This window comes from Aedes aegypti, chromosome 2 (assembly GCF_002204515.2).
Source record: "Aedes aegypti strain LVP_AGWG chromosome 2, AaegL5.0 Primary Assembly, whole genome shotgun sequence".
Classification (NCBI taxonomy): domain Eukaryota; kingdom Metazoa; phylum Arthropoda; class Insecta; order Diptera; family Culicidae; genus Aedes; species Aedes aegypti.
In genome coordinates this window covers 182779114-182803404 of record NC_035108.1, presented here as the reverse complement: position 1 = coordinate 182803404, position 24291 = coordinate 182779114, and the positions used below count along the sequence as shown (strand labels likewise).

At 36.7% G+C, this 24291-nt stretch overlaps 2 protein-coding genes across 3 annotated transcripts; both read left to right on the top strand.

Moving 5' to 3' along the window:
* Positions 1–4989: 4989 nt before the first annotated feature.
* LOC5573288 (UDP-glucuronosyltransferase 1-6) lies at positions 4990–7194 on the top strand. Of its 2 annotated transcripts, none has more exons than XM_021843357.1 (5): positions 4990–5464; positions 5518–5605; positions 5664–6245; positions 6314–6756; positions 6821–7194. In XM_021843357.1, exons 1-5 carry the CDS (start codon positions 5454–5456, stop codon positions 7116–7118), a joined length of 1422 nt encoding a protein of 473 aa, XP_021699049.1. In that variant the 5' UTR covers positions 4990–5453; the 3' UTR covers positions 7119–7194. The 2 variants fall into 2 exon arrangements, with proteins under 2 accessions (XP_021699049.1, XP_021699048.1); XM_021843356.1 differs by having other exon boundaries at positions 5066–5464; positions 5659–6245.
* A 14631-nt stretch (positions 7195–21825) lies between these two features.
* On the top strand, positions 21826–23793 carry LOC5573287 (UDP-glucuronosyltransferase 1-7). The gene is made up of 3 exons (XM_001654448.2): positions 21826–22187; positions 22246–22829; positions 22890–23793. Exons 1-3 carry the CDS (start codon positions 21938–21940, stop codon positions 23619–23621), a joined length of 1566 nt encoding a protein of 521 aa, XP_001654498.2. The 5' UTR covers positions 21826–21937; the 3' UTR covers positions 23622–23793.
* Positions 23794–24291: the final 498 nt, after the last annotated feature.

Sequence of the window (24291 nt, the reverse complement as noted above, 5' to 3'; positions counted from 1 at the left end):
CCAGCTGAAGCGTAAATTGCACCCTCACTTTGTGACACATAAAATATGCCACTACAAGATTTCCATTCATGGCCAATTGGCATAGTAAACTTTCAATCAATAACTGTAGAATTTTGTCCATATTTCAATGTTCTACCAAAATGAAGCGAAATTTTGAAAAAATATAAAAGTCACAAGAGCCAAACTATCTATCCAGCACAGTATCAATAATTGTTGCATTCAAACTGACAAATCACATTTTCATTGATTTTCGTAGGAAAAACGTAAAATCTGTAAAAAAAATCCAGAATGAAAGTTGAATGAATCTCAAAGCGAATTCTTGAAGGAGTGTTCATATTAAGGTGGTTAAAAATCGTTTTGTACTCCACAATTTGAGCTCATTTGCATAAAAACTGAGACTGCACAAGCCCTACAAAATTTGTAAGGAAATTAGGGAAAGTGGGCAGTTCGGCCACCTTAAGGAAAAGTCGATAAAAGTGCTGAAAATATTACGAAATTTTTGGATTTTTGCCTGACTTCCAACAATTTTTATATGAATACTTTGAATCTGTACGATTTCCGTTGTCTTATAAAGCTTACGAATGAATGAAAGTTTTTCAAAATTTGTCATTTTTCGAGTCGATTTTTTAATGATGGGATGGTAAGAGCACCCTATTTTTAATTGTAAAATTATCTCATATAATCTAACAATTCAATTATTATGTCATTGCACTTGAAAGTCATTAGTGTTTGCAAACACTCAGTGCAGGAACATTAAATGTTTAAGAACATTTTAACAGTCAAATATCATCATTCTGAAATGACGAAATTTGAAAAAGCCAGCAATATGGGCAGCTTTTTCGAACATCATGTATTTCTTTTTCTTTGAGTTTAGAACACTGACTTATAACATGCCTATTGTTTTTTGTCCATGGAATGAATTGATTGCTTTTCCAATACTAATTTCCATACAAACTTAGAAGGGCTTGCACGGTGCATGTTTTCAAAAATTGGAACAGAGGTGCAGAATGGCCTCATGAATCGATCCCTGTGCTCATATTTGATGGCAATTTTTTGTAAATATTTCTAATTATGACAACGGTAACAGTTATATTCTAGTTGAGAACAGTTTGGCCAAATTTTCAAGCATTTTGTAGTTTTTCAGTGTTATTACCTAATTTTAATATGGAATATATTGATTTTTCAAGTCAAAAACTTCAAATCAAGATTTCTCGATATTCCTCCTAGGGATTTTGTTTTTTGAATTGACCAAGAGGTGCAGAATGACCTCGGAAATCTCATAATAACGGTTGATCGAGCGAGTGGTAGGAATTAAGGCTCGAAAACTCCGTACAGTGTAAATACTCGAACTACATTTTATTGATAAAATAACGATCACAATAGATGTACATCTAGCTTATCCTACGTTGTGTCTAATACTAAAGTGATGATGATTGAGATGGTGATGATGATGTATAGGATAGGGTAGGGCACTCCGCCGGTAGCACAATAGTGTTTGTCCAAACATACTCCCCGCCTTGAAGTATCACCTTCAACAAACAATTGCTGAAAATAGCATGCACTGTATCTCGGATGCCTTTGGACCATGCAAGCTCCCATTGACTTCATTTACGTTGATCATCATTGCCGCAGGGGGCCCACAGAAGCAGACGAAAATGACAAGCACAATGGCAAGTTTGTTTTCCGAAGAATAGACAGACTGGAAGCTACGGGGGACGTCGTTGTCCCACTAAAGTATATCGGTACTTCGGAATATTGCTGATAAAAGCACATCACACGTTCACTTCCCAGTCGAAAAATGTATATCCAGGTCCCAGATAAGTGGTCACATTGAAGGTATCTCAGCAGAAATGATGTCTGTCAAACAGCAGCGTTCAGGCGAATGCATTGTTAACACTTCTTAGGCATTGTTAACAGCGATCTGGCACGGATGATAATCGTGGTATCACTTGTCGAATATTGTAGTCCATCTGAATTTCGTTGCACGGAATTGGTCACGGCACCATATGATCGAGCGAGTGGTAGGAATTAAGGCTCGAAAACTCCGTACAGTTTAAATACTCGAATGGTGATGATGATGTATAGGATAGGGTAGGGCACTCCGCCGGTAGCACAATAGTGTTTGTCCAAACAACGGTCTGTCGGGGCACCGGGATTTTCCAAACTTGGTATCTCAACGTAGAACAAACCTGTTTCATGCCTGAAATTTGTTCTCATACCATTATGTAGATTTGGGTATTACAACTGGATATCTCATCAAAAGTTAAAACAAACACTGTCCCGAAATCAGAATGCAAAACTAGTCTTTTTTTCATTCAAATAGTAAAAACAATATTTTCGTCGAATTCAGTATTTCTTTTTAAAGATAATTTTTATTCTTTAGAAAAACGTAAATGAATATTGGGGCCTGATCAGCCGTACGACGCAACTTAGTCGCGATGCTCCGGATCCTCGTGGTCAACTGCTTCCTATCCTTGGCCCGTCAGTTATTTTTGTACACAAGGGCACTGAGGGAGCCGAAAAAATCCTCAATGCGGCGGTACTTTTTTATCTTTTTCCACTCAAGATACTCCAGCGTCTTCTTCCACCGGCTCGTCGGTGTGCTCGGGAGACCAAGTTTTCTTCGACAGATGATGCCCTCCATCTTGAGTGTTCGATGAATCAAGGTATGTTAGCAAATATTTTCGACCGGCATTACGCTAACCTTTCCGTTCTTGTTGTCGCTTTCTTCTTTATCTTCGTCATTATCTTCGCAACCGGCCTTCCCCTCCACGCTCAGGGATACCAGGATCCGTTAAACTGTACTCGATGGCACCTTTCCGTGTCAAAAGTGGTGTAACGTAAACTTTTTTTTTCCACGATAACCATGCGTTTCGTAAAACCGTACAGCACGCTCGTAAATTGTTTGCTGTTTTGACGCCATCTTCGATTATACTGACAACACTCGAGCGAAAAGAAACATGCCACCTATTTTAAGAGAGTTCAAAAAGCAATTCTCTTTGAGAAATGCATGGTTTAAACATGCGTTATTTCACGCAAACAACGTTCACTAAAACTTTTTTTTCTAATTCAGCACATTCGAGAAATTATTTTCGAACTTTGTTCAGATAGGAAGGCGTCCGATGTGTGGAGAGTGCTTTGTGAAGCCCAAGCAGGACAGCTCGGTTTTGCGTCGTCCTATAGATTTTGCTCACGGTTTCGCGCGTGTTTTCGTCGCTGGAGATTTTTTTTTCCTGTTTTGGAGCGTCTTGCTGGGTAGTGCTTCGTGAAGCCCAAGCAGGACAGTTCGGTTTTGCGTCGTCCGATAGATTTTGCTCACGGTTTCGCGCGTGTTTTCGTCGCTGGAGATTTTTTCCCTGTTTTGGAGCGTCTTGCTGGGTAGGTATTTGGAAAGGCACAAGCAAGACGGTTTGTTTTCGGGACGCCAAGAAGTTTTGCTGTCAGTGTCAGTTTTGTGTTCAGTCGAGGATGGATTACCAACTGGTGAGTTCGTTTCATGCTTGTGATAACACATTTTTTCTTGAAAGCGTAACTTTTAAGTAATATTAAAACAAACTTTGTATGGTTCGCCACTATAAGTGTCGGCATTATGCTTTTTCTTATACAATTTCAATATACATATGTTTTTCTCTTTTTGACATTAATAAAAATTATCTCTTGAATTGTTCGACATTGTGAATGTTGACGTATTTTTTCAAACTTCTACCATATCGAGACAAAATGCACAGTGATAATCATATGTAATTTTCAAACAATCTATGTATAGTTCGTCACTACAAGTGTCGGCAGTATTCCTGTTTCATATAATTTAAAATATATACATGTAATTTTCCGTTTTCGTCATTAATAGAAACATCTTTTGAATTGTTCGACATTATAGATGTTGACGTATTTTTTAAAGCTTCTACCAAAAACTTCCCGAAACAAAAATACAAAACTAGCTTTAAATATAAGTCGTATATTTCCCTCTTGTCCATGCATCGCATCATCGACCAGAGGTGACTCCCAGATCTTTTCCTCCCTCACTAATAAACACCCTTCCCGTGGTGATTGTGGAGATGCAGAGGTATTCTCGGTCTCTAGAAGCAACAATCATTACACCCTAACATTCCTTCCCCATCCCAACTGACTGTAAGGACTTGGCCGGCGCCGTTATTGATCAATAATATTAGATCTGCTCAAATTGTACTTCGAAAGTAAGCGGAAACTCCCATCCCTTATTCATTTGCATCGTAGTGCAATTCTTACCCGTTCCGATCAATCACGATGTACAGTCAGTCTATGCTATGCTATGCTATAGAAAGGCGTACGATGTGTGGAAATCTACTTTTTGATATTAGTTATCATTTTAGTAATGCAAATTATCTTAAAAACTGATAGGAAAAAGTATGTGTATATTTCATGAAATAATAATTAAATAAAAAATTTCGGTATGAAGAACTATGTCCATAAAAACTGTCAAATTTTCAAAGTCATTTATCTCAAAACATCGATTTTTATGTTATCTAGCTGTAGCATTAAGAAAGCGGGCCGTGCTGCAGTGCCTAGTCAATGATCACGGTCTAAACAAATTATATTTTGTTTTTGTATGCTCAAAACTCCACAGGGGGAGGGGGTAGTCTGAAAATCCTAAAAAAATTATCACGTGTGAAAAAAAATTATCACGAGTGAAAAAAAATGTACCTAGTTGTTTTTCAATAGTAATTTGATTATTTACAATGCATCAATTAAGCGTTTGTGCTAATTTTTATCTAGATGTCTGAATGAAAAAAAAAAAATAATCAAAAAGCGATAACGTAACATGGCAGATCAATAGTTCAACTATTGATGCAGTTGGCTATTGGATCAATATGATAGTAGTAGTAGTAGTAGTAGTAGTAGTAGTAGTAGTAGTAGTAGTAGTAGTAGTAGTAGTAGTAGTAGTAGTAGGGAATCATATTCTTGTACTTATCTGATTCGGTTTGTCTCAAGTTCGTCGATAACGAATGAAACTATGGGAACCATGGGAAAGAGAGGATTAAACGACCAACAAGTTAAAACACCAAAAAAAAACGATAATTACAGTTAAAAAATCGGTTTTGTATTAGTTATCTGTAACCTCTATCTCTCTGCTATGCGTGGTCATCCTCTTGAAAATATGCTGACTAACTGATTACGTGACGTCACCGTTGATCCACTCTATGTATGTCGAGTTGCCGGCCGCGGTATCGTTCATATGTTTGTGGCTAGCTTTCGTTTTATGGGATCAAACGTTGTAGTTGGATCACAACCTTCGTCAACTGCGTATCTGCCTGCGGCTAGCAATATGAGAGTTCTCTCATGTTTTTTGTTGACGCTTGTAACGATCATCAGTGATAATCATGCGGATGCTGCGCGAATTCTTGGAGTGTTCCCGACACCATCCAAGTCGCATTGGATTCTTGGGTCTTCGCTCTTGAAGGAATTGGCAAGCGATGGACATGAGGTGAGATATAAACAATGAACGTTAATTGAAAGTCATTAATTTTTGCATTGTAGGTCACTGATGTTAGTCCATTCAAACTATCGAATCCACCTGCGAACTACCATCACGTGGAAATTGCAACAGATCATGAATTTTTCAACCGTGAGTACATGAATGATAAATCAAACATTTGAATTTAAAGCTTTATTTTACAGAGAAGGTGGAGCAACTTTTTTCGGAAACTGATAAATCTCAAATTAGCAAAATGGTGGAAATGTATACTGCGGTTAACTACTTTTCTAACAGTACGCTATCATCACCTGCTGTGAAGCAATTGCTTCGATCCAATCAAAAATTCGATTTAGTTATCTTGGAAATCTTCCTCGACCATGCTCTGCTTGGCTTTGCAGAACACTTCGGTTGTCCAGTCATTGGCACCACTACTCATGGAGTGTTAGGGTGGATTAACTCCCTAGTCGGAACTCCGCAACCACTTTCGTATGTTCCACATGTTCACATAGGGTTTTCTAATCCGATGAACTTTTGGCAGCGAATGGCTAATGTGATTTTTACTGCGATTGATGAAACGTTGCTATCTGTGTTGGTATACCCAGAACAGGACCGAATGTACAGAGAAGCGTTTCCTAATGCTAAGCGCTCGTTGAGTGAAATGAGACGAGACGCAGTGTCTTTGGTTTTAGTGAATAATCACTTTAGTTTAAGTTATCCAAGACCGTACGTTCCAAACATGATCGAGATCGGAGGCTTCCACGTTAACAGAAAAGTCAATCCACTGCCTGAGGTACTTATATCTTATAAACTATTGTGTGGACATACTAATTATTGCTTATTTTTACTGTGTAATTACAGAATATTCTGAATTTCATCGCAAACTCAACTGATGGAGTAATTTATTTTTCTATGGGTTCGAACTTGAAGCCGTCCCAAATGGGTAAAGAGAAACAGCAAGACTTGCTTAACGCATTCTCTAAAGTGAAACAAAACGTTATTTGGAAGTGGGATGACGAAAGTTTGAAACTCGACAAAAGCAAGTACTTCATTGCCAAGTGGCTTCCCCAGGATGATATTTTAGCGCATCCTAATGTAAAACTGTTCATCACTCACGGAGGCTTGCTAAGTTGCACAGAGTCCATCCACCATGGCAAACCAATCATTGGAATTCCAATTTTCGGGGATCAGCAAATGAATATGGATCAAGCGGAAAAAGCAGGATGGGGCGTTGCCGTGAAATTTACCGATCTTAATGAAGAGTCTATTACTAATGCACTGAATGAAGTTCTCAATAACGACAAGTAAGTAAAATGCAAATCTTATCAAAATAACTATCACATGTTTAATTTTTCTTTATCAATTCAGATACACTAAAACAGTACAATTAATATCGAAACGATTACGCGATCAACCACTACCGCCAATGGACATGGCTAAATACTGGGTGAACTATGTCCTCCGTCATGATGGTGCTGAACATCTCAAGTCGCCTGGGCAACAATTTTGCTTTATCCAGTATCACAACATCGATGTATATGTCTTTATAATAGCTTTAGTTGCCATACTAATTGCATTACCCATCAAAGTGTTCAGAGCTTTGTGCAGTCAAAGTGCGAAACATTCATCTAAAATTAAGAGCAAGAGTAAAAAAAAAACGAATTGATTTGTAACGTGAATCAATAATGAACAAAAATAAAGTGGAAATTCCGTTGCAGAAAAAACACAAATAGTCAAATCAACTAACAAGCATTGAACTTGAATGATGATGACAATGGTCTGTACCCATTTTCTTTTACGAATCCTTTTAGCTAAACATGTTGTAATTTTTTTCTTCATATCACTGCAAAAGCCCAAACGAAATAAATTTTAAATTACTTTTCCGCATTTCATTAAGTACTATAATAAGCAATTCTCGTTGAAACCAGGCTGTCATCGGCACACAAAGCAAGAATTATATTTTTTTATCACTGATCGCTAGTAGTACTTAGAGGCGAATAAACTGGCTTATTAAGTATAAAGCCTCATAATGAATACAAAACAAAACATGCTAAAAAAAGTGTAGTCGTTTCGGTTTACTCAAATTAGTGACCCCTCGTACACCCGCTAGCTAAACAGTTTGTGCAAAAACCCATTTTTTGGTAAATGTTGGGAATTTCTTCACGTGATATGTCTCATATTTTTCCTGGAACACATAGTAATTTAATGACTTCGTATATAAGAAGGATGTAGTTTTCACTTGAAGCTAATAAAATTTTGGTGACTATTTTGAATTTTGCCACCATTTTGAATTTTGTCGGAAAACCCGTTTTTGCACACCATCAGAAAGCTTTGAAAAACTGATTATGAACAGCTAGAACTAGGTTAGCAATGCTATTTACCCTATGAAATAAACGAATTTTAAATAATGTTATACGATTTTGATGTATTTGACGATTGCAATCAATGCAAAAATCATTTTTTGTATAATAAAGAAACAAGTTTTCGTTAATTTTTCCTCGAGTCGAGTGAAGAATAGGAGTATTAATTGAGCTGAAAAAATGGCGACTATCTTAGGTTTTGACGCTATCTTGAATGGAAGTAGTAGAATTAGTTTTTAAAATCGTTTAGATTTTTTCATACACTTTGTAGGGTAATTCTCTAATTGTTAAACGCTACCCAAATGATGAACGATCTGTAGAAACCATGTTAAAACAGGATATTGAACCATTTTCAAACAGTTTCAACACATTAATTTCTTAAACGAAATATTTATTGAAGATTTTTATCGGTAGATGAAACGAAAATTTCAATTCTCTTAGAAAAAAAAAGTTAAGCTGGGGCTGCTATGAAATAAACTGTGTAGTAAAACATACTGCGTATATTGGGTTAAGCACCTATTCACGATGTCAGTAAAAGTCTACTTTAGTTATTTTCCAAACATCCGTACAATTTACTCGTAGCCATTAATTACATAAAAACATTTTCAATTGCACTTTCGTTTCACGTACATTTTCCATTTGTTGAACACTAGCATAACATGACAGTCTTGGTTTCATCAACAGTATTGCCAGATTTCTTATTTTCGTAGCAAACACCTATATTGAAATGGAATACTGCATTACACAATATAATATTGTTTATTGCTTTAAATATCTGTTGAATAATTATTATTAAAAAATCCTATAATGGTGTATGCTGCAATGATGAAAAACGCGATTCAGTAAAGTATAATTAATTGCATCCCTGGCTATATCCTGAATCTTTTTCGAATTTCACTATCTTCACTACACTCAAAATAACCCAAACGTCATTGTTACGTGAAAACATAGGGGGAGATCCCCCAGTACCGGACACTTAAGCCACTAAATTCATAATTCGAAAAATATTGATTTTATGGGCTCGTGTTACCCATTTATGATAAATATTATCATTTTTATAGTGTACAAAAATAAATTTGAAAATATAAATATGAATTTTGACATTGAGTTTTGATGATGTATTTTAGTACCAAATTCTCGCATAACTTCTTATCTCGCCCTAAAAGCCATTGGTAACCATGTGTGTAGCTCGTTGTTTCTAGGCATTTGAATGTATTTTCATGTTACTTAACAACGCTATTGGGATAAAAGGATCATTATATATCTGCACGTGATGTTGGTTTGAGTACTTATTCTTTCATTTGCTCAGAAACAACAAGCTACACACGTGGTTACCAATGGCTTTTAGGGCGTTATCTCAGAGTATGCGAGAATTGATCGATCTTTAAAGGTGGCACCCAATACCGGACGCGATCTGGAAATGCCTCGAATTCTGTAAATTTGAACATAATTGAATGTGTACACTATAGAAATAGTTAATAATTACCAATTCAATGCAATTGGAACATTTACAAAAATAATTTGAGTTTTTCAAAAACCTCTTTCATATATGATGAAACATAGTACATTTTACGATGGTGTTATGAATGTTGATACCATGGTCGACGGAACCCATGAAAAATGAAAGTATTTTGAGACACTGATGCAATAATTACAAAGATATCATATAACAAATCTAGCTGTCCGAAACTGAGGGACAGGAGGTGCTTAACCAAAATTGTAATTTGTCCATATTTACTTAAATTATGGTACAAAATACATTCATACTATCAAATTATGATTATGTTCGATCATACTTGCGGGATCCAAAGTATTTTTTCATATTCAAAATAATTACTAAATAGGCTCAAAATTAAGAAAATACGTCATTTTTTAAAAGATTTTCAAACTTTTCTACTTTTTTAAAAAGGGATGCATATTTCAAGGATGTGTTATTCTACGCAAACATTAGTCTACATAATAGCTTTCTTTTCTACTAATACACCATCTTGATTGGACCATGATTTCTCAATGTTTCGACTTTGTCCGGTATTGGTTGCTGTCTGGCACTGGGGGATCTCCCCCTACGTGATTTTTTTTCCATCGCACTTTTCACGTAGCTTTTACGTAAATCATAGGTAGCCCAGAATGAACGCATGAACTTTGGAAGTTTGTCCATTCCACCGTCGCTAAACGTAAGAGCTACGCACGGCGTGTCAGGTAGAACAATATTATCACAAAAAAAAATAGGCATCGCTAAATCTTTCACCATCCGAAAATATAGAATTTAAGCTTTCATTTGACGTGTTTCCCAAAAAAATCCACCGAGGGATCCCGAACATTTTTTTTTAATTTAAATTTTTGTTGTGTAAAGTACATTATTTTTTAATGTAATCTTGGTAAAAAGCAGTTTTATTTCACTCAAGTTCGATAATAGTTTAAATTTCAAATAAAAGATGATAGATCAAGGATATATGAGGTTGCATGTTGTAATAGACAAAACTGTCCTATGTGATGTTCAGGATTTAATGAGTCAATGGACACTTATTAGTAAAATGGAAATATTTCAATTCTAGCATAAAACTGTATTTTTTTTCAGTACACAACCACTTTCTTTTAGAATACAATAACTTTCTTCATCTTTTGTCTGTCTTTCTGTCAGGCATTACACACCTATTGTGACAAAGCCTGCTTTTGAGCTTACTCATTTGGGCACTTATTCATAAACTGAGAGTTTTATTTGCCAATCGTCGATCAATGTGTTTATAAGACAAAAACTCTCGTCCAGTAAAATCGAATCATAATTAACCTTCCAGTCGTCGCGTGGATTGCCACCGTCAGAACCACCACGCTGGTGTTGTGAACGAAAAGCGAGCTTTTTTCACTACTGTTGTACAAAATACAACAGCGCGACGACTGAAGTGTTAATATGAAAGAATATCATAATTCATAATAATTCTGTAGCAGCTTTTCCTTCAATTACATATTTCAGCGCTCATTTCCGTACAAATTTAGAGTTGACGATTGAAACGAAATAGAACTCTTATAACCCAAATCAACCCATAATAAAAAAAAAATTCTGCTGCGTTGATTTTTCATATTTTTCTTAATCTAAATGATGCTCAAAAAATGCTTGATTTAAGGCCCTATTTTATAAGTCGAGTCGATCAAAAACGACTCGACTGGAGTCAATGTCGACCAAAAATTTCACTCGACTCGGCTCTGTCACTCGAGTTTATCGACAGTTGTCACTCTAAGTGACTGGATTACTATGGGAGTCGACGGGTGACATCTGAAATATACCTGCTTACTTTGATCGACATTGACTGCAAACGAGTCACATGAATCCGCTCGATTTACAAAATAGACCCCTCAATCATTTGGTTGTTAGAAAATAAGACGCAGGATTTGAACTTTTCAATCTGCTAAAAACTGTGAAAGATATCCCGGGGCAAGTGGATCCTAAAAATTGGCAATTCTAACAAATTATACAGTATAATTATCAATTACTGTGGAAGTGCTCATAATAACACTAAGAAGCAGGCTCTCTCACAGTTGGGACGTCATGCCAGAAAGAAGAAGCATATTTCGTTTCATTCCTTTCGGCTTCCTTCCGCAGGCTGTTGTAGTGTTGATCGGTTCTACTACCAATACAGATAGTAGTTTTTGCGTAACATTTTTTACTAATACTATTGTTTTGGAACTTTCTGAGGCATCTGTGAGTTTTATCACACGGTCTACGAATGCGATCGCCGAGAGATATCTGGCAATCAACGCAGATAGCTTATTTCAGCAAAAAAGGAACATGACGATCGCATTTATAGACCGTACTATCTAAAACTTGAATTGTTCTTACATACAATATACAAATGGACTAATGATTGATTGGCAAAGGAACTCTCATGTAACGATAACTAAGTACGCAACAAACTCTAAGCTGAGAAGCAGGCTCTATTCTAGAAGAGGTGTAATCCCAGAAAGAAGAACAAGAAGAAAGTAAATCTCGCATAACTTCTGATCTCGCCCTAAAAGCCATTGCACAGTATTTCGATCGGCCGAAATCGTGAACTTAATTCTGTAGCACCTTTAAACGTGATTTTTTCGGAATGGTGTCTTCGGACGAAAATTTTCTAAAAATATAGCGCATATATTGACGGTGAATGTTAGTTCGAAACTTTGCCACGGGCGGCGCTGCGAAAATATTTTTTTTAAATGACGATCTTTAAATATGATGTCTTCGGCAAAGTTGTAGATAATTCAAATACAAACAACTTTGCCAAAGACACCTAGTGTGTGTTCAGCCGCATTTCCAAAATACGGGAGTATTTTATGAACAACCCCCTAAAACTAGTTTTTCTCCGATATTTTGAAAATACGAAGTTTCCGGTAGCAACAATGTTCTACAAAATTATGTAAACAGTCAAAATGAATCATTCTCTAGAAGACACTAGGTTTCTAAAGATCAAGGAATAGCAGTTATAACCATTTAAGTGCAAAAGTCAGTCATTTTTGGGGTCCGTGTATTTATTCGGGTGGCAGCTGGTGGCAGATGAAACCTAGTAGGATTCAAAATACATCATTAGTAGTTGTAAATGTCGATAGTGTCATTAGTATCCACGAGTATCCCTTTTACTTAGAGGAAGTTTCATCAATGACTCTTATTACCCTGTAGTACTTAGTTATATGATGGGTAGAGGGCTATGTGGCTCCATACTTCTTCTGTTTCTTCTTCTTGACACATTCTTCATCATTACGCACAACCAATAGGTTCCAAATACATTTTTGAAGAAATTGGTCGAATAATAGCACTAAAAGACCAACAAGATAAACTAGCAGGCTAGTGTTTACTACATGACACGTGCAAGAACGATACAGTGAGTAGCAAATTAAGTGATTATCAAATTCAAAACCAAAATCAGGCAAGTGCCTCAATATCAGATCATTTTGTTAATGAGTGTTGCAACCATAAGAACTGCGTTAACATTTAAACACTGATTTGATTCACAGAATAGTGATTCAATGGTTTATTCTTTTCTCAACAGAATATTTCACCAAATTTGCATAGCTTGCACTTACTATAGTGTCTATGTACGAAAAATAGCTAAAACTGCAAGCGAAAAATAGTTGTATGGCGAGTCATTTTGTAAAGACTAATTGAAAACTTTCTTCATAAAAGTATTTGAGTGTGTGTATAAAGATGAAGAATGTGTCAAGGAGAAGAAACAGAAGAAGTTTGGAGTCACATAGCCCTCTACCCATCACATAACTAAGTACTTCAGGGTAATAAGAGTCATTGATGAAACTTCCTCTAAGTAAAAGGGATACTCGTGGATACTAATGACACTATCGACATTAACAACTACTAATGATGTATTTTTAACCCTACTAGGTTTCATCTGCCACCAGCTGCCACCCGAATAAATACATGGACCCCAAAAATGACTCATTTTTGCACTTAAATGGTTATAACTGCTATTCCTTGGTCTTTAGAAACCTAGTGTCTTCTAGAGAATGATTCATTTTGACTGTTTACACAGAACATTATTGCTACCGGAAATTTCGCATTTTCAAAATATAAGCATAAGCATAAGCATAGATGACCGTACAATTCGTAGTTGCTACTCCGTGATTGACCAGAACAATCGAAGTTGCACAGGGAATTAATGAATGGGGCTTGGGATTAGCTTACCATTCTTCAATGTGCACAAATCGAGAGCTCAAATTTAAAAGTCAATAACGGCGCCGGCCACGTCCTTACGGTCATCGGGGAGGGAAGGAATGTTAGTGTGACTACCGTTGTTACTAGAGACCGAGATCACCTCTGCATCTCCACGGTTGTCATGGAGAGGATATTGGGTTAGTGGGATAAGGTAAAGATCTGGGAGTCACCAATGTTTGGTGATGCGATCCATGATATAATCACGCCTAACCGGATTCGCGAAATAATTCGATAATCGCATTAAACGAAGAACAAGTGTTCGTCACTCGCCCACGCAAGAGCAAGCGACGCGATCAATAGATCAAACACTACTAGCGATCCGCGGCGCTTTTTCATTTCTCTGAGCGAACGACGCGCGACAAGTTTGATCCTGCCCCCATCGCCCGCCCCCGCAGGAGCAAGCGTCAAGGTCGAAGGATCAAACACTACTAACGAACCGATCACTTTTCCACCGCTTCACTAGCGACGCGCGACATGTTTGATCCTGCCCTCATCACCCGCTCCCGCAGGAGCAAGTGTCAAGGTCGAAGGATCAAACACTACTAACGAACCGATCACTTTTCCACCGCTTCACTAGCGACGCGCGACATGTTTGATCCTGCCCTCATCACCCGCTCCCGCAGGAGCAAGTGTCAAGGTCGAAGGATCAAACACTACTAACGAACCGATCACTTTTCCACCGCTTCACTAGCGACGCGCGACATGTTTGATCCTGCCCTCATCACCCGCTCCCGCAGGAGCAAGTGTAAAGGTCGAAGGATCAAACACTACTCATTTCGCATTTTCAAAATATACGAGAAAAACTAGTTTTGAGGGGTTCGTTCATAAAATACTCCCGTATTTTGTAAATGCGGCTGATTACACACTAAGTGTCTTTGGCAAAGTTGTTTGTATTTGAATTATCTACAACTTTGCCGAAGACATCATATTTAAAGATCGTCATTTCAAAAAAAAATATCTTCGCAGCGCCGCCCGTGGCAAAGTTGCGAACTAACATTCACCGTCAATATATGCGCTATATTTTTAGAAAATTTTCGTCCGAAGACACCATTCCGAAAAAATCACGTTTAAAGGTGCTACAGAATTAAGTTCACGATTTCTGCTGATCGAAATACTGTGCATTGGTAACCATGTGTGTAGCTCGTTGTTTCTGAGCATTTGAATGGATTTTCATGGTATTTAACAACGCTATGGGGAAGAAAGGGTCATTATCTACCTGCCCGTGATGTTGGTTTGGATGCTTATTCTTTCATTTGCACAGAAACAACGAGCTACACACGTGGCTACCGATGGCTTTTAGGGCGTTATCTCAGAGTATGCGAGAAATGTAATCTAACTGGATTTCGTGGCCGTGCGGTTAGTGTTACCAAGCATTTAGCCGCATCGAGTCGAGAAGTGTGGGTTCGATTCCCGCTGCAGGCCGGAAAACTTTTCGTGAGGAATGTTTTCCGACTGTACCACTGGGCGTTGCATGCTAGTCCGTTGTATTGTGTGGTGCTTCCTTCAAAGGGCAAATCGTTCACTGGAAGCATTAACGTGTAGCTGTCTTTTAAAGTACTTTAATCTAACTGTGTAATGGAACAGTTATATGTTCTGATCGATATACTTTTCCAGTACGAATAAGTGTCCAACTGTCGAACCTCCCGCACATTAGCTCGAGTAGGTGTCCTATGACTCATTAAATTCTAAAAATCACATAGGACTGTTTGACCGTTTATAAAATTATAAACTTGTTTTTCAAATAGAAGCTTTCATCGAGCTAAAGAGGAATTAAACTGTATTACACTTTGATCACATTTAAAAATAATGTATTCTAAGGAACACAAATTTAAAATAAAAATAAAATGTTCTGGATCCCTCGATGGATTTTTTTTGGGGAATACGTCAAATGGAAGCTAAAACCCTATATTTTCGAATGGTGAAAGATTTGGCGATGCCTATTTTTTTGGGATAAACCTTCCTAATATACACGCCGTGCTACGTGGATTTTCCGGTAGCCTTTACGAAGCGTTTCAATAGGACCTAGATGGTTTTGCATTAAATTTAACTGTAATAAAGACCAATCTTATTTCTAATAGGCTTTGCAAGAGAACTTATTCCCAATTGGAAAATGTAATATAGATTGTGATATTACTATTGTCAATCTGAGCATTTTGAATCCTGTTTCCCCAATTTTGTGAGTTTGGTCTATCTGTTGTAGCCTTCGCGTGCTTTGATAGAGGTTATAAAACAGGTATAAAATATGAAGTAATGCTAGGATTATTTGGTATTCAAAGCATATTTACCTTGAAATCAATCTTAAAGATCGCGAACTTCTTCTCAAACATCTTGAAGAGAAGAAGCATATTTTTTTTACTTATGACGACAAAACTGAACGTTTGTTCAAAGTCGTCTTGAAGGGTCTCTCAAGTGCCTATAAGTCACCTGAAGAGATCAAAAATGGAATAAATGATTTAATTGGATTTTCCCCAGTCTAAGTAATCATTATGAAAAAGAGAACCCAATCTGGCATTGTTCGGAAAGGAATAAAAGGAAGAATATTATTTAGTTTACTTTAACAAAAAAAGAACTAAATAATATTGAAGCCTTAGAAAAAGCAAAACTTATGTTCGATGTCCGTGTGGCGTGGAAACATTTCCAGAAACCTGGAGGAAATTACCAGAACCCAATCAGTGCCGTCGGTGCCAAAAGTGGGGTCATGGTACAAAAAATTGTCGCATGGATGCTAAATGCATGATTTGCGGAGGTTCTTCTCACGCCAAGGACGTCTGTCCAGTGAAGGAAGGTACCACCAAGTTTATATGCTCTAATTGCGAGAACGATCATAAGTCCAATTTTTGAAATAGCCCTTTACGCAAGAGAGTCATTGAGGCTCGTGCCAGGCAGATGAAAGATAATATCCGTTACGATAACGGTCGTTTCCGGAATTTGCCTAGTAGTATCGAACAATGCTCATTTTTCAGTTAACGATCGCTTGATCATGAATCATACCCATCAGGAAGATCACAATCATGCTCATTCACAAACAAATTTTAATCCGTCGTAGCAGGTAATTTGAACTCCTCCCCTATTCGCTTCCCCATTCTACTTGTTTCAAATCAAATGGAAAAAAAACCCTACCGCCACACAGGTAACTCCTACTCCGCTTCTTCGTCTACCGAAAATTCTAATGGGAAATTATCAGATAATGTACCACTTCAAGTGATTTGTCTGCCTCTGATTTTAATTTTCTAACTGAACAATTGAATATAATCATTGATGCAATGTTCAAATCCACCACTATGACTGAAGCAGTCCAAGTAGGTGTAAAATTGACAAATCAAATTGTTATTAGATTACGTTTTCCTAATGGATCCAAATAATAATTTAAAATATTTTAAATTGGTATGCTCGTTCTTTCAATGGTAAAGAGGACGAGCTGTTTAATTTTCTTACAGTTAATAACGTGCATTTAGCAGTTATTACCGAAACGTATTTAAAACCTGGATCTAAACTCAAAAGAGATCCTAACTTTTTTGTTTATCGTAATGATCGACTTGATGGGGCACGTGGGGGAGTTGCAATCATCATTAATAGGCATATAAAACATCAACTGTTTTCGTCATTTGAAACTAAAGTTTTTGAAACTTTAGGTGTTTCTGTTGAAACACAGTTTGGTATATATACTTTCATAGCTGCCTATTTGCCTTTTCAATGCTCTGGACAGCTAGTTAATTTGCTCCTGACTTGCGAAAATTGACTCGCAATAAGTCAAAAATTTTTGTCATTGGTGACTTTAATGCCAAACATCGGTCATGGAATAATTCGGCAGAATTTTATTTGATGAGTGCTCTTCAGGATATTTCTCAATTCAATACCCTGATAGCCCTACATGTTTTTCCTCTTCTAGAAATCCATCTACGATTGACTTGGTCTTAACCAACTCTAGTCATCTTTGTAGCCAATTAGTTACTCATGCTGATTTTGATTCTGATCATGTCCCTGTTACATTTCAAATATCCCATGAAGCGATTCTCAATTCTTTCAGCTCCACTTTCAATTATTTCGAGCCGCTTGGAATATATACGAAACGTATGTTGACTCTAATCTTGATGTTAATATATCATTACAAACTAAACTTGATATTGACAATGCTCTTGAAACTTTAACAAATTCCATTGCTGAAGCCAGGAGCATTGCAATTCCAAAATGTGAAGTAAAATTTGAATCCGTGATTATAGACGATGATCTTAAACTCTTGATCCGTCTTAAAAACGTGAGGAGAAGGCAATTTCAACGCACTCGCGATCCTGAAGAAGAATCTTGATCCTGAAGAAAGAAATCAAAAAACGTTTTGCACAATTCAGAAACATAAATTTTGAAAATAAAATTTCTCAATTGGACCCTGTATCTAAGCCCTTTTGAAAATTATCTAAAATTTTGAAAAAAAAAACTCAGAAGCCAATACCGGCATTGAAAAAGGAAAACAAATTATTACTAACCAGGCATTGCAGACTTCGCTCTCATTTGAGCATGAAGCATGATCAAAGCAAGCAAAGAAAAACATCCCATCTGTTGCGGTCCACGATCGTCATTGCATCGTAAGTCTGATAAATGGAAGCAGCGAGCGAGAGCCCCAAAGAGAGAGCGTTGATAAAATCCATTTTTCTCGCATGTTTACCGTTGGGGATAGGTGTTTTTCTTTACTGGCACGATAAACAATCCACGAACTTCCAAAAGCAATAGTGTCCCCCAGGCTTGGAGCATGTTTAGAGGGGTTTTATCATGCACTACTATCCCCCCAATCTGATCAAAGTTGTAGCAGTATTCGATAAACAGTCTCTCATAATGTGCAGCATGTTATGATAGTTACAGAGAGCGATACGTGAGAGATTCTCTCAATTTCCTCAGGATTCAATCCCTGTTACTAACTAATTGCGAAAATGCTAAAAAAAACTTGCTATGCAGTTTGAAAGTGCGCACAATTTTAATTTTGGACTTACTAGTCCAATTGAAATTCAAGTTACTTAGGACTTTGAAAATATTCTAAATCATGAGAACGTTTTCGAAAATGCCTGGCAGACTGATTTGGAAGAAGTGAGAACTATTATTAAAAAATTGAAAAATATCAAACACTCTTAAAAATAATGAGATTTACGGGTGACGCAAACCGCTTGAGGTCCTGGCGATGATGGAATTTTCTACATCCTCATTAAGAAACTTCCAGAAACTAGCTTATCATTTTTAGTTGATATATTTAACAAATGTTTTCAATTAGCATATTTTCCTGACAAATGGAAAAATGCTAAGGTTGTCCCAATTTTGAAACCAGACAAAAATCCTGCAAGCTTCTACCTATCGTCCAATCAATTCGCTTTCTTCCATCAGTAAACTTTTTGAAAAGGTTACTTTGAACAGAATGATGGCCCACATCAACGAAAATTCAATTTTTGCCAATGAACAGTTCGGATTCCGCCATGGACATTCGACTACTCATCACTTTTACGTGTAATAAATTTGATCCGTTCCAACAAATCTGAAGGCTATTCTACTGGTCTTGCTCTTCTAGACACAGAAAAAGCATTTGACAGTGTTTGGCATGAATTGATTGTAAAATTAAAAAACTTTAATTTTCCAACATACATTATTAGAATAATTCAAAGTTATCTGTCAAATCGTACACTTCAGGTAAATTATCAGAACTTCAGATCTGAAAGACTTCCAGTAAGAGCTAGTGTTCCCCAAAGCAGCATGTTGGGACCAATATTATACAATATTTTCACACCTGGCTTACCTGAGTTACCTCAGGGATGTCAAACATCTTTGTTTGCTGCTGACACAGGCCTCTCCGCCAAAGGACAAAGCCTGCGTGATATCTGTAGTCGATTGCAAAAAAGTTTGGATATTTTTTTTCATACTTTCAAAAAGATTTCTCCTAATGCTTCCAAAATTCAACTAATAATATTCTCACATAAACCAAAAGCTCCTTATTTTAAACCTTCAAGTAGACATGTTGTCACGATGAGAGGGGTTCCAATAAATTGGTCAGATGAAGTTAAGTATCTAGGGCTCATGTTAGATGAGGATTCAACTTTCAAAAATCACAATGAGGGCATTCAAGCCAAATGTAACAAATATGTAAAATGTCTCTATCCCCTTATTAATAGAAAATCAAAAATTTGTCTTAAGAACAAGCTTTTGATATTCAAACAAATGTTTCAGGCCAGCCATGTTGTATGCTGTACCAATATGGACTAGCTGTTGTAATACCAGAAATAAAGCTCTGCAGCGAATTCAAAATAAAATTTTGAAAATTATTCTGATGCTTCATCCCTGGTATAGTACCAATGAGTTACATAGAATATCCAATGTTTATTTATTTTTTATTTATTTATTTACTTGTCTTCGAGTTTAGCCGTACAGACAGATTTACTTATTATCTAATACTATTTCTAAACATAGTTTTCGACACATTAAATTCAAAATTTACAAACACTTCATTAAATCGACGACAACAAACATCAAACGGGTTATTCTGACCATAAAGCGTACGGTGGACAAACATTGGAACAAATATCAAATAAAATAAATAATTATTTCAGGCAAAAATCGTTACAATCTTCTATTGCCACGATCAATGCGTTATATGCTCAGGTTAAGTTAGGTTAAGTATATTAAAAATGTTTTTTTTTCTCTTATAAGCAGGTGAAATCAACTCACCTGTAAAAAATCTGAACTGCTGAACTGGCAAATGAAATGTAATATGTTGTTAACAAAATGTTAATAAAATCTTGAATTGGTTTTACCAAATTAGGATGATAGTGTAGGTTAATAACACAGAACACCTAGATATAAGAATGAATGTAATGTTTGGAATGATACTAATAAAGAAATTAAAAAAAGGCGACGGACAACACAAAACACCCAGTAGCCCAGTGATGATTTTTCCGTTGGACGAAAAGTTTCCACCGACTGGAGCGGGAATCGAACCCACGCTCACTCACAATACGCCTAAACGACTGACGCCGTTAATCGCACAGCTTCGGAGCCCACATTTCACGGCGTAGCTCAAAGTATAGGTAATCAGCGACAAAATAAAATTAATTTAATAATTTTGCGTTTTTTACTGCATCTTAGTGTTCCTGTTTCTGCTCACGAAATATGCATTATTTTGAATTTCATCATTTATCTTGATATTTTTTCTAGTCAAACAATAGCTACAACATCAATAAAGAAGGCTGTATCCTAAAATCGACTATTTTCAAACTTGTTAAGTTTTTTTGCTAAGCGATCATTGGAATATACAAAAACCTACTGCTCCAATAATCGCTCACAGGGTGTTACGTTTTTAATATAAATAATTATTTGAACAAATGGAAATTATGTCAGACGACTTCATCAGAAAGTTGTTGATGTTGTTAGAATATATCCGTACGAAAAAGATTGCATTTTACATGTAAAAACTACTGGTGCACTGATGGTATAATGAAAAAAAAACAGCTTTGAAGGAGCGCTCACATGTTGATTCGCCAAGGGCGCCATGAGGCCACACTACGGCTCTGATTGGAAGAAGCTTGAAAAATTGTCTTTGAATGTTTTATGCCGTCGAATGACATTTTGTGATATGTTTCTATATTATATCACAACATTATAAATTTATTATACTTGTATCTTTAATAAAAAGCATTTCAGTGCATTTTCAACAGAAAAACTGCTGAAGAATGCATACAATAATGTTGACATATTAGAAAGTATACTATTTCACTTCTATAAAAATGTGGACCACCTTAATATCAAAAACACTAATCAAATAACCTAACTAATAACTTTGAAGAAGACAGTTTTTTTTTCAAAGTTTAACTCTCAAGCCCCAAAAGTATTTTCCTTGTAAATCTGCTTGTTGGGCCACTGTGCGTTACAAAGCAATACTTAAATTTGCCACTTCTTATAATTCCGCTTACACTGCCAAAAATGAGTGAGGTGCGCGTATTATGATATCAAGTTAGGTTTTCCTGATTACTCTACGATTGTACTCGTACACTATCTTGGGCGTCTTGTTTGCGAAAGAATGTTTGTCTATATCATGCGCTATTCTAGTTGAAACACGTGCCCGTCAAAACAAACTATTTCCGCCAGGGCCGGTTGACACCGGATCATTTCTTATACATATCACCTTGTAATCCTCTTATCAAGTAAAGGTGATAAAGGAAGGTATATTATCGCGTCCGCAATAAACTTGGCTCAATGAAGTTTGAATCTGGCTTAGCATTTGTTGTCGCGTCCAGAGCGGCGAAAAATGACGATCATTGCATGGGTGGACTGGCACTAGTTCAAATAAATTCGCGCTTCTGGTGGATAGTTTTACATGTGCATATATAGCTATATGGTATCCCTTCGAAGACGTACGAACTAAACTGTAGCAAACGTAGTTTCAATTCAACTGCGATAATGTTCAGACGGTTAGATTTCGCCGTGCTAATTAATTGCTTGTTGCTTTCTTTGTGTCCTTGTAATGGAGCTCGGATCTTGGGAGTGCTTCCTTCAGCAGGATGGTCTCATTACGCTATTGGAGAAGGGATAATGAAAGCTTTAAGCCGCGCAGGTCACGAAGTAACCGTTATCGGTTCTAACAGTTGGAAGCAAGCTCCTAACAACTACCGAAGTATTGAGTTGAAGGAATTGATGTTCGATAAACAAGGTGATAACAGGTTTTGGTGATGATAATCAGGATTTACAAAGGTTTCTGTTTTACGCAGGTTCTGAACCCGATTTGTTCCAGTATCGAAATGATCCGTATTTGAAAGTCTTATACCTACTATACACGATGATTGGACCAAGCTTATCAGAAGTGATTTTGACCCATCCTAAAGTGAAAACGCTTATGAATTCAGGAGAACAATTTGATGTCGTTATTGTAGAATGTTTTGTAAGCGACGTGCTATATGGATTTGCCCAGCATTTTAATGCTCCATTAGTTGTATTTTCTCCATTTGGTGCTTCGTTATGGGCCAATGAATTAATAGGAACTCCTTATCCATTCTCGCAAATTCCGCACACGTTTCTTAGTTATACAGATCGAATGTCATTCGGTGAAAGATTTATTAACACACTTCTATGGAATGTGGATAGTTTTTATTACAGAAACATATTTCTGCCTCGCCAAGAAGAAATGTACAAAACATATTTTCCAAATGCAATGCAATCGTTACCTCAGGTTATGAAAAATGTCAGTTTGGCTCTCTTGAATCAGCATTTTAGTTTGAGTTTCCCACATCCATACGCTCCGAACATGATTGAGATTGGTGGTATTCAAATTGATGACCCAAAGCCTCTTCCTGAGGTTAGTTGTAAGCATATCATTTTAACTAAGCGATGGAACTAATATTCCTGCGTATTTTAGGATCTTCAGCATATCTTGGACAACTCGAAGCATGGCGTAATCTATTTCAGTATGGGATCAATGCTGAAAGGGTGTAGATTTCTAGAAGAAAAACGTAATGCGTTCATTTCAGCATTCTCTAAGCTAAACGAAACAGTTCTTTGGAAATACGAGAACACAAGTTTGCCTAATAAACCGAAAAACGTTTTCATAAGGAAGTGGATGCCGCAGAGTGATGTTCTTGCTCATCCTAATGTTAAACTGTTCATAACGCACGGGGGACTTCTGGGCTCCACAGAATCTCTGTACCACGGTAAACCTATGGTCGGGGTTCCCATTTATGGAGACCAGCGTTTAAATATGGCACGTGCCGAGAAAGCAGGTTATGGAACTCATATCGAATATGAAAATTTAAGCGAAGAAACCATCTCCAATGCAATAAGATCCGTTCTAGATGATCCATCGTTTAGTAGCAATGCTCAATTGATCTCAGAGAGATACCGAGACAAACCTATGACACCGGCCCAACTAGCGGTTTATTGGATAGAATACGTTGTTAGACATCGTGGTGCCCCACAGTTGCGCTCCGCTATTTTAGAATTATCTTTCATCGAGCGTAACTTGATTGATGTCTATAGTGTGATGATGTTATTAGTCGGAACGGTTTTGGTATCTCTATGTGTGGCGCTTAGGAAAATAATGAGATTTATTGGCCTGATGCCAAAAAGAATTGATAAAATTAAACAGCAGTGAAAGCGTGATAGGTAAACGGCTGCGTCTTATCTCAATAGTTTTTAATTTTGGCTTGCAAGTTACCTGACTTTGAGGAGTACAAAATATAGTAGACAAGTGTTGTTATTGTTACTTATGAAGATGAATCATGTAAATATAATAAATTCAAATTTTACGTTCTTCTTACAGCTAACAGTTTTATGTTTTAGTCACTTTCATTTAACAACAAGTACTTACACCCAAATTTTACAAAGCATTTTATTGAAATATGTAACGTCACTAACAAGTTCATAGACAGGTTGATTATCAAAACATATTCTCTGAAGCTTGATAGAATCAAAAATGGAAATTCGGGGAGCCCAAAATCATCAAAGAGTAAAAATCCTAAGTTACATTCCAAATTAGTTTCTTCGAACTCCCAGAAGCTACTGTTAAAAATCAAACGGAATTTATCAAGTCTTGGAGGCTCAACGAACTTGAAGTTCATATGAGAAACACTAGAAAATGTATGTTATAGTTATATTTTCAGCTATAGATGGCTCCGTACTTAATGAATTCCTTTCGTTAATGACTATAAAATTTCACAACCAATACGGAAAAGACTACTATAATGATCATTCACTTGATTTTTGTAAAATCTACCACTGTAATGTATATAAGTATTATTAGGCATGCCTAATAACAGCATTTC

Coding starts and splice junctions, on each gene's coding strand:
- LOC5573288 (XM_021843356.1), top strand. CDS start 5,216: ATGTTTGTGGCTAGCTTTCGTTTTATGGGATCAAACGTTGTAGTTGGA. Junction 5,606..5,658: donor AGATCATGAATTTTTCAACC/GTGAGTACATGA, acceptor TTTATTTTACAG/AGAAGGTGGAGCAACTTTTT. Junction 6,757..6,820: donor GAAGTTCTCAATAACGACAA/GTAAGTAAAATG, acceptor TTATCAATTCAG/ATACACTAAAACAGTACAAT.
- LOC5573287 (XM_001654448.2), top strand. CDS start 21,938: ATGTTCAGACGGTTAGATTTCGCCGTGCTAATTAATTGCTTGTTGCTT. Junction 22,188..22,245: donor ATTGATGTTCGATAAACAAG/GTGATAACAGGT, acceptor TGTTTTACGCAG/GTTCTGAACCCGATTTGTTC. Junction 22,830..22,889: donor ACCCAAAGCCTCTTCCTGAG/GTTAGTTGTAAG, acceptor TGCGTATTTTAG/GATCTTCAGCATATCTTGGA.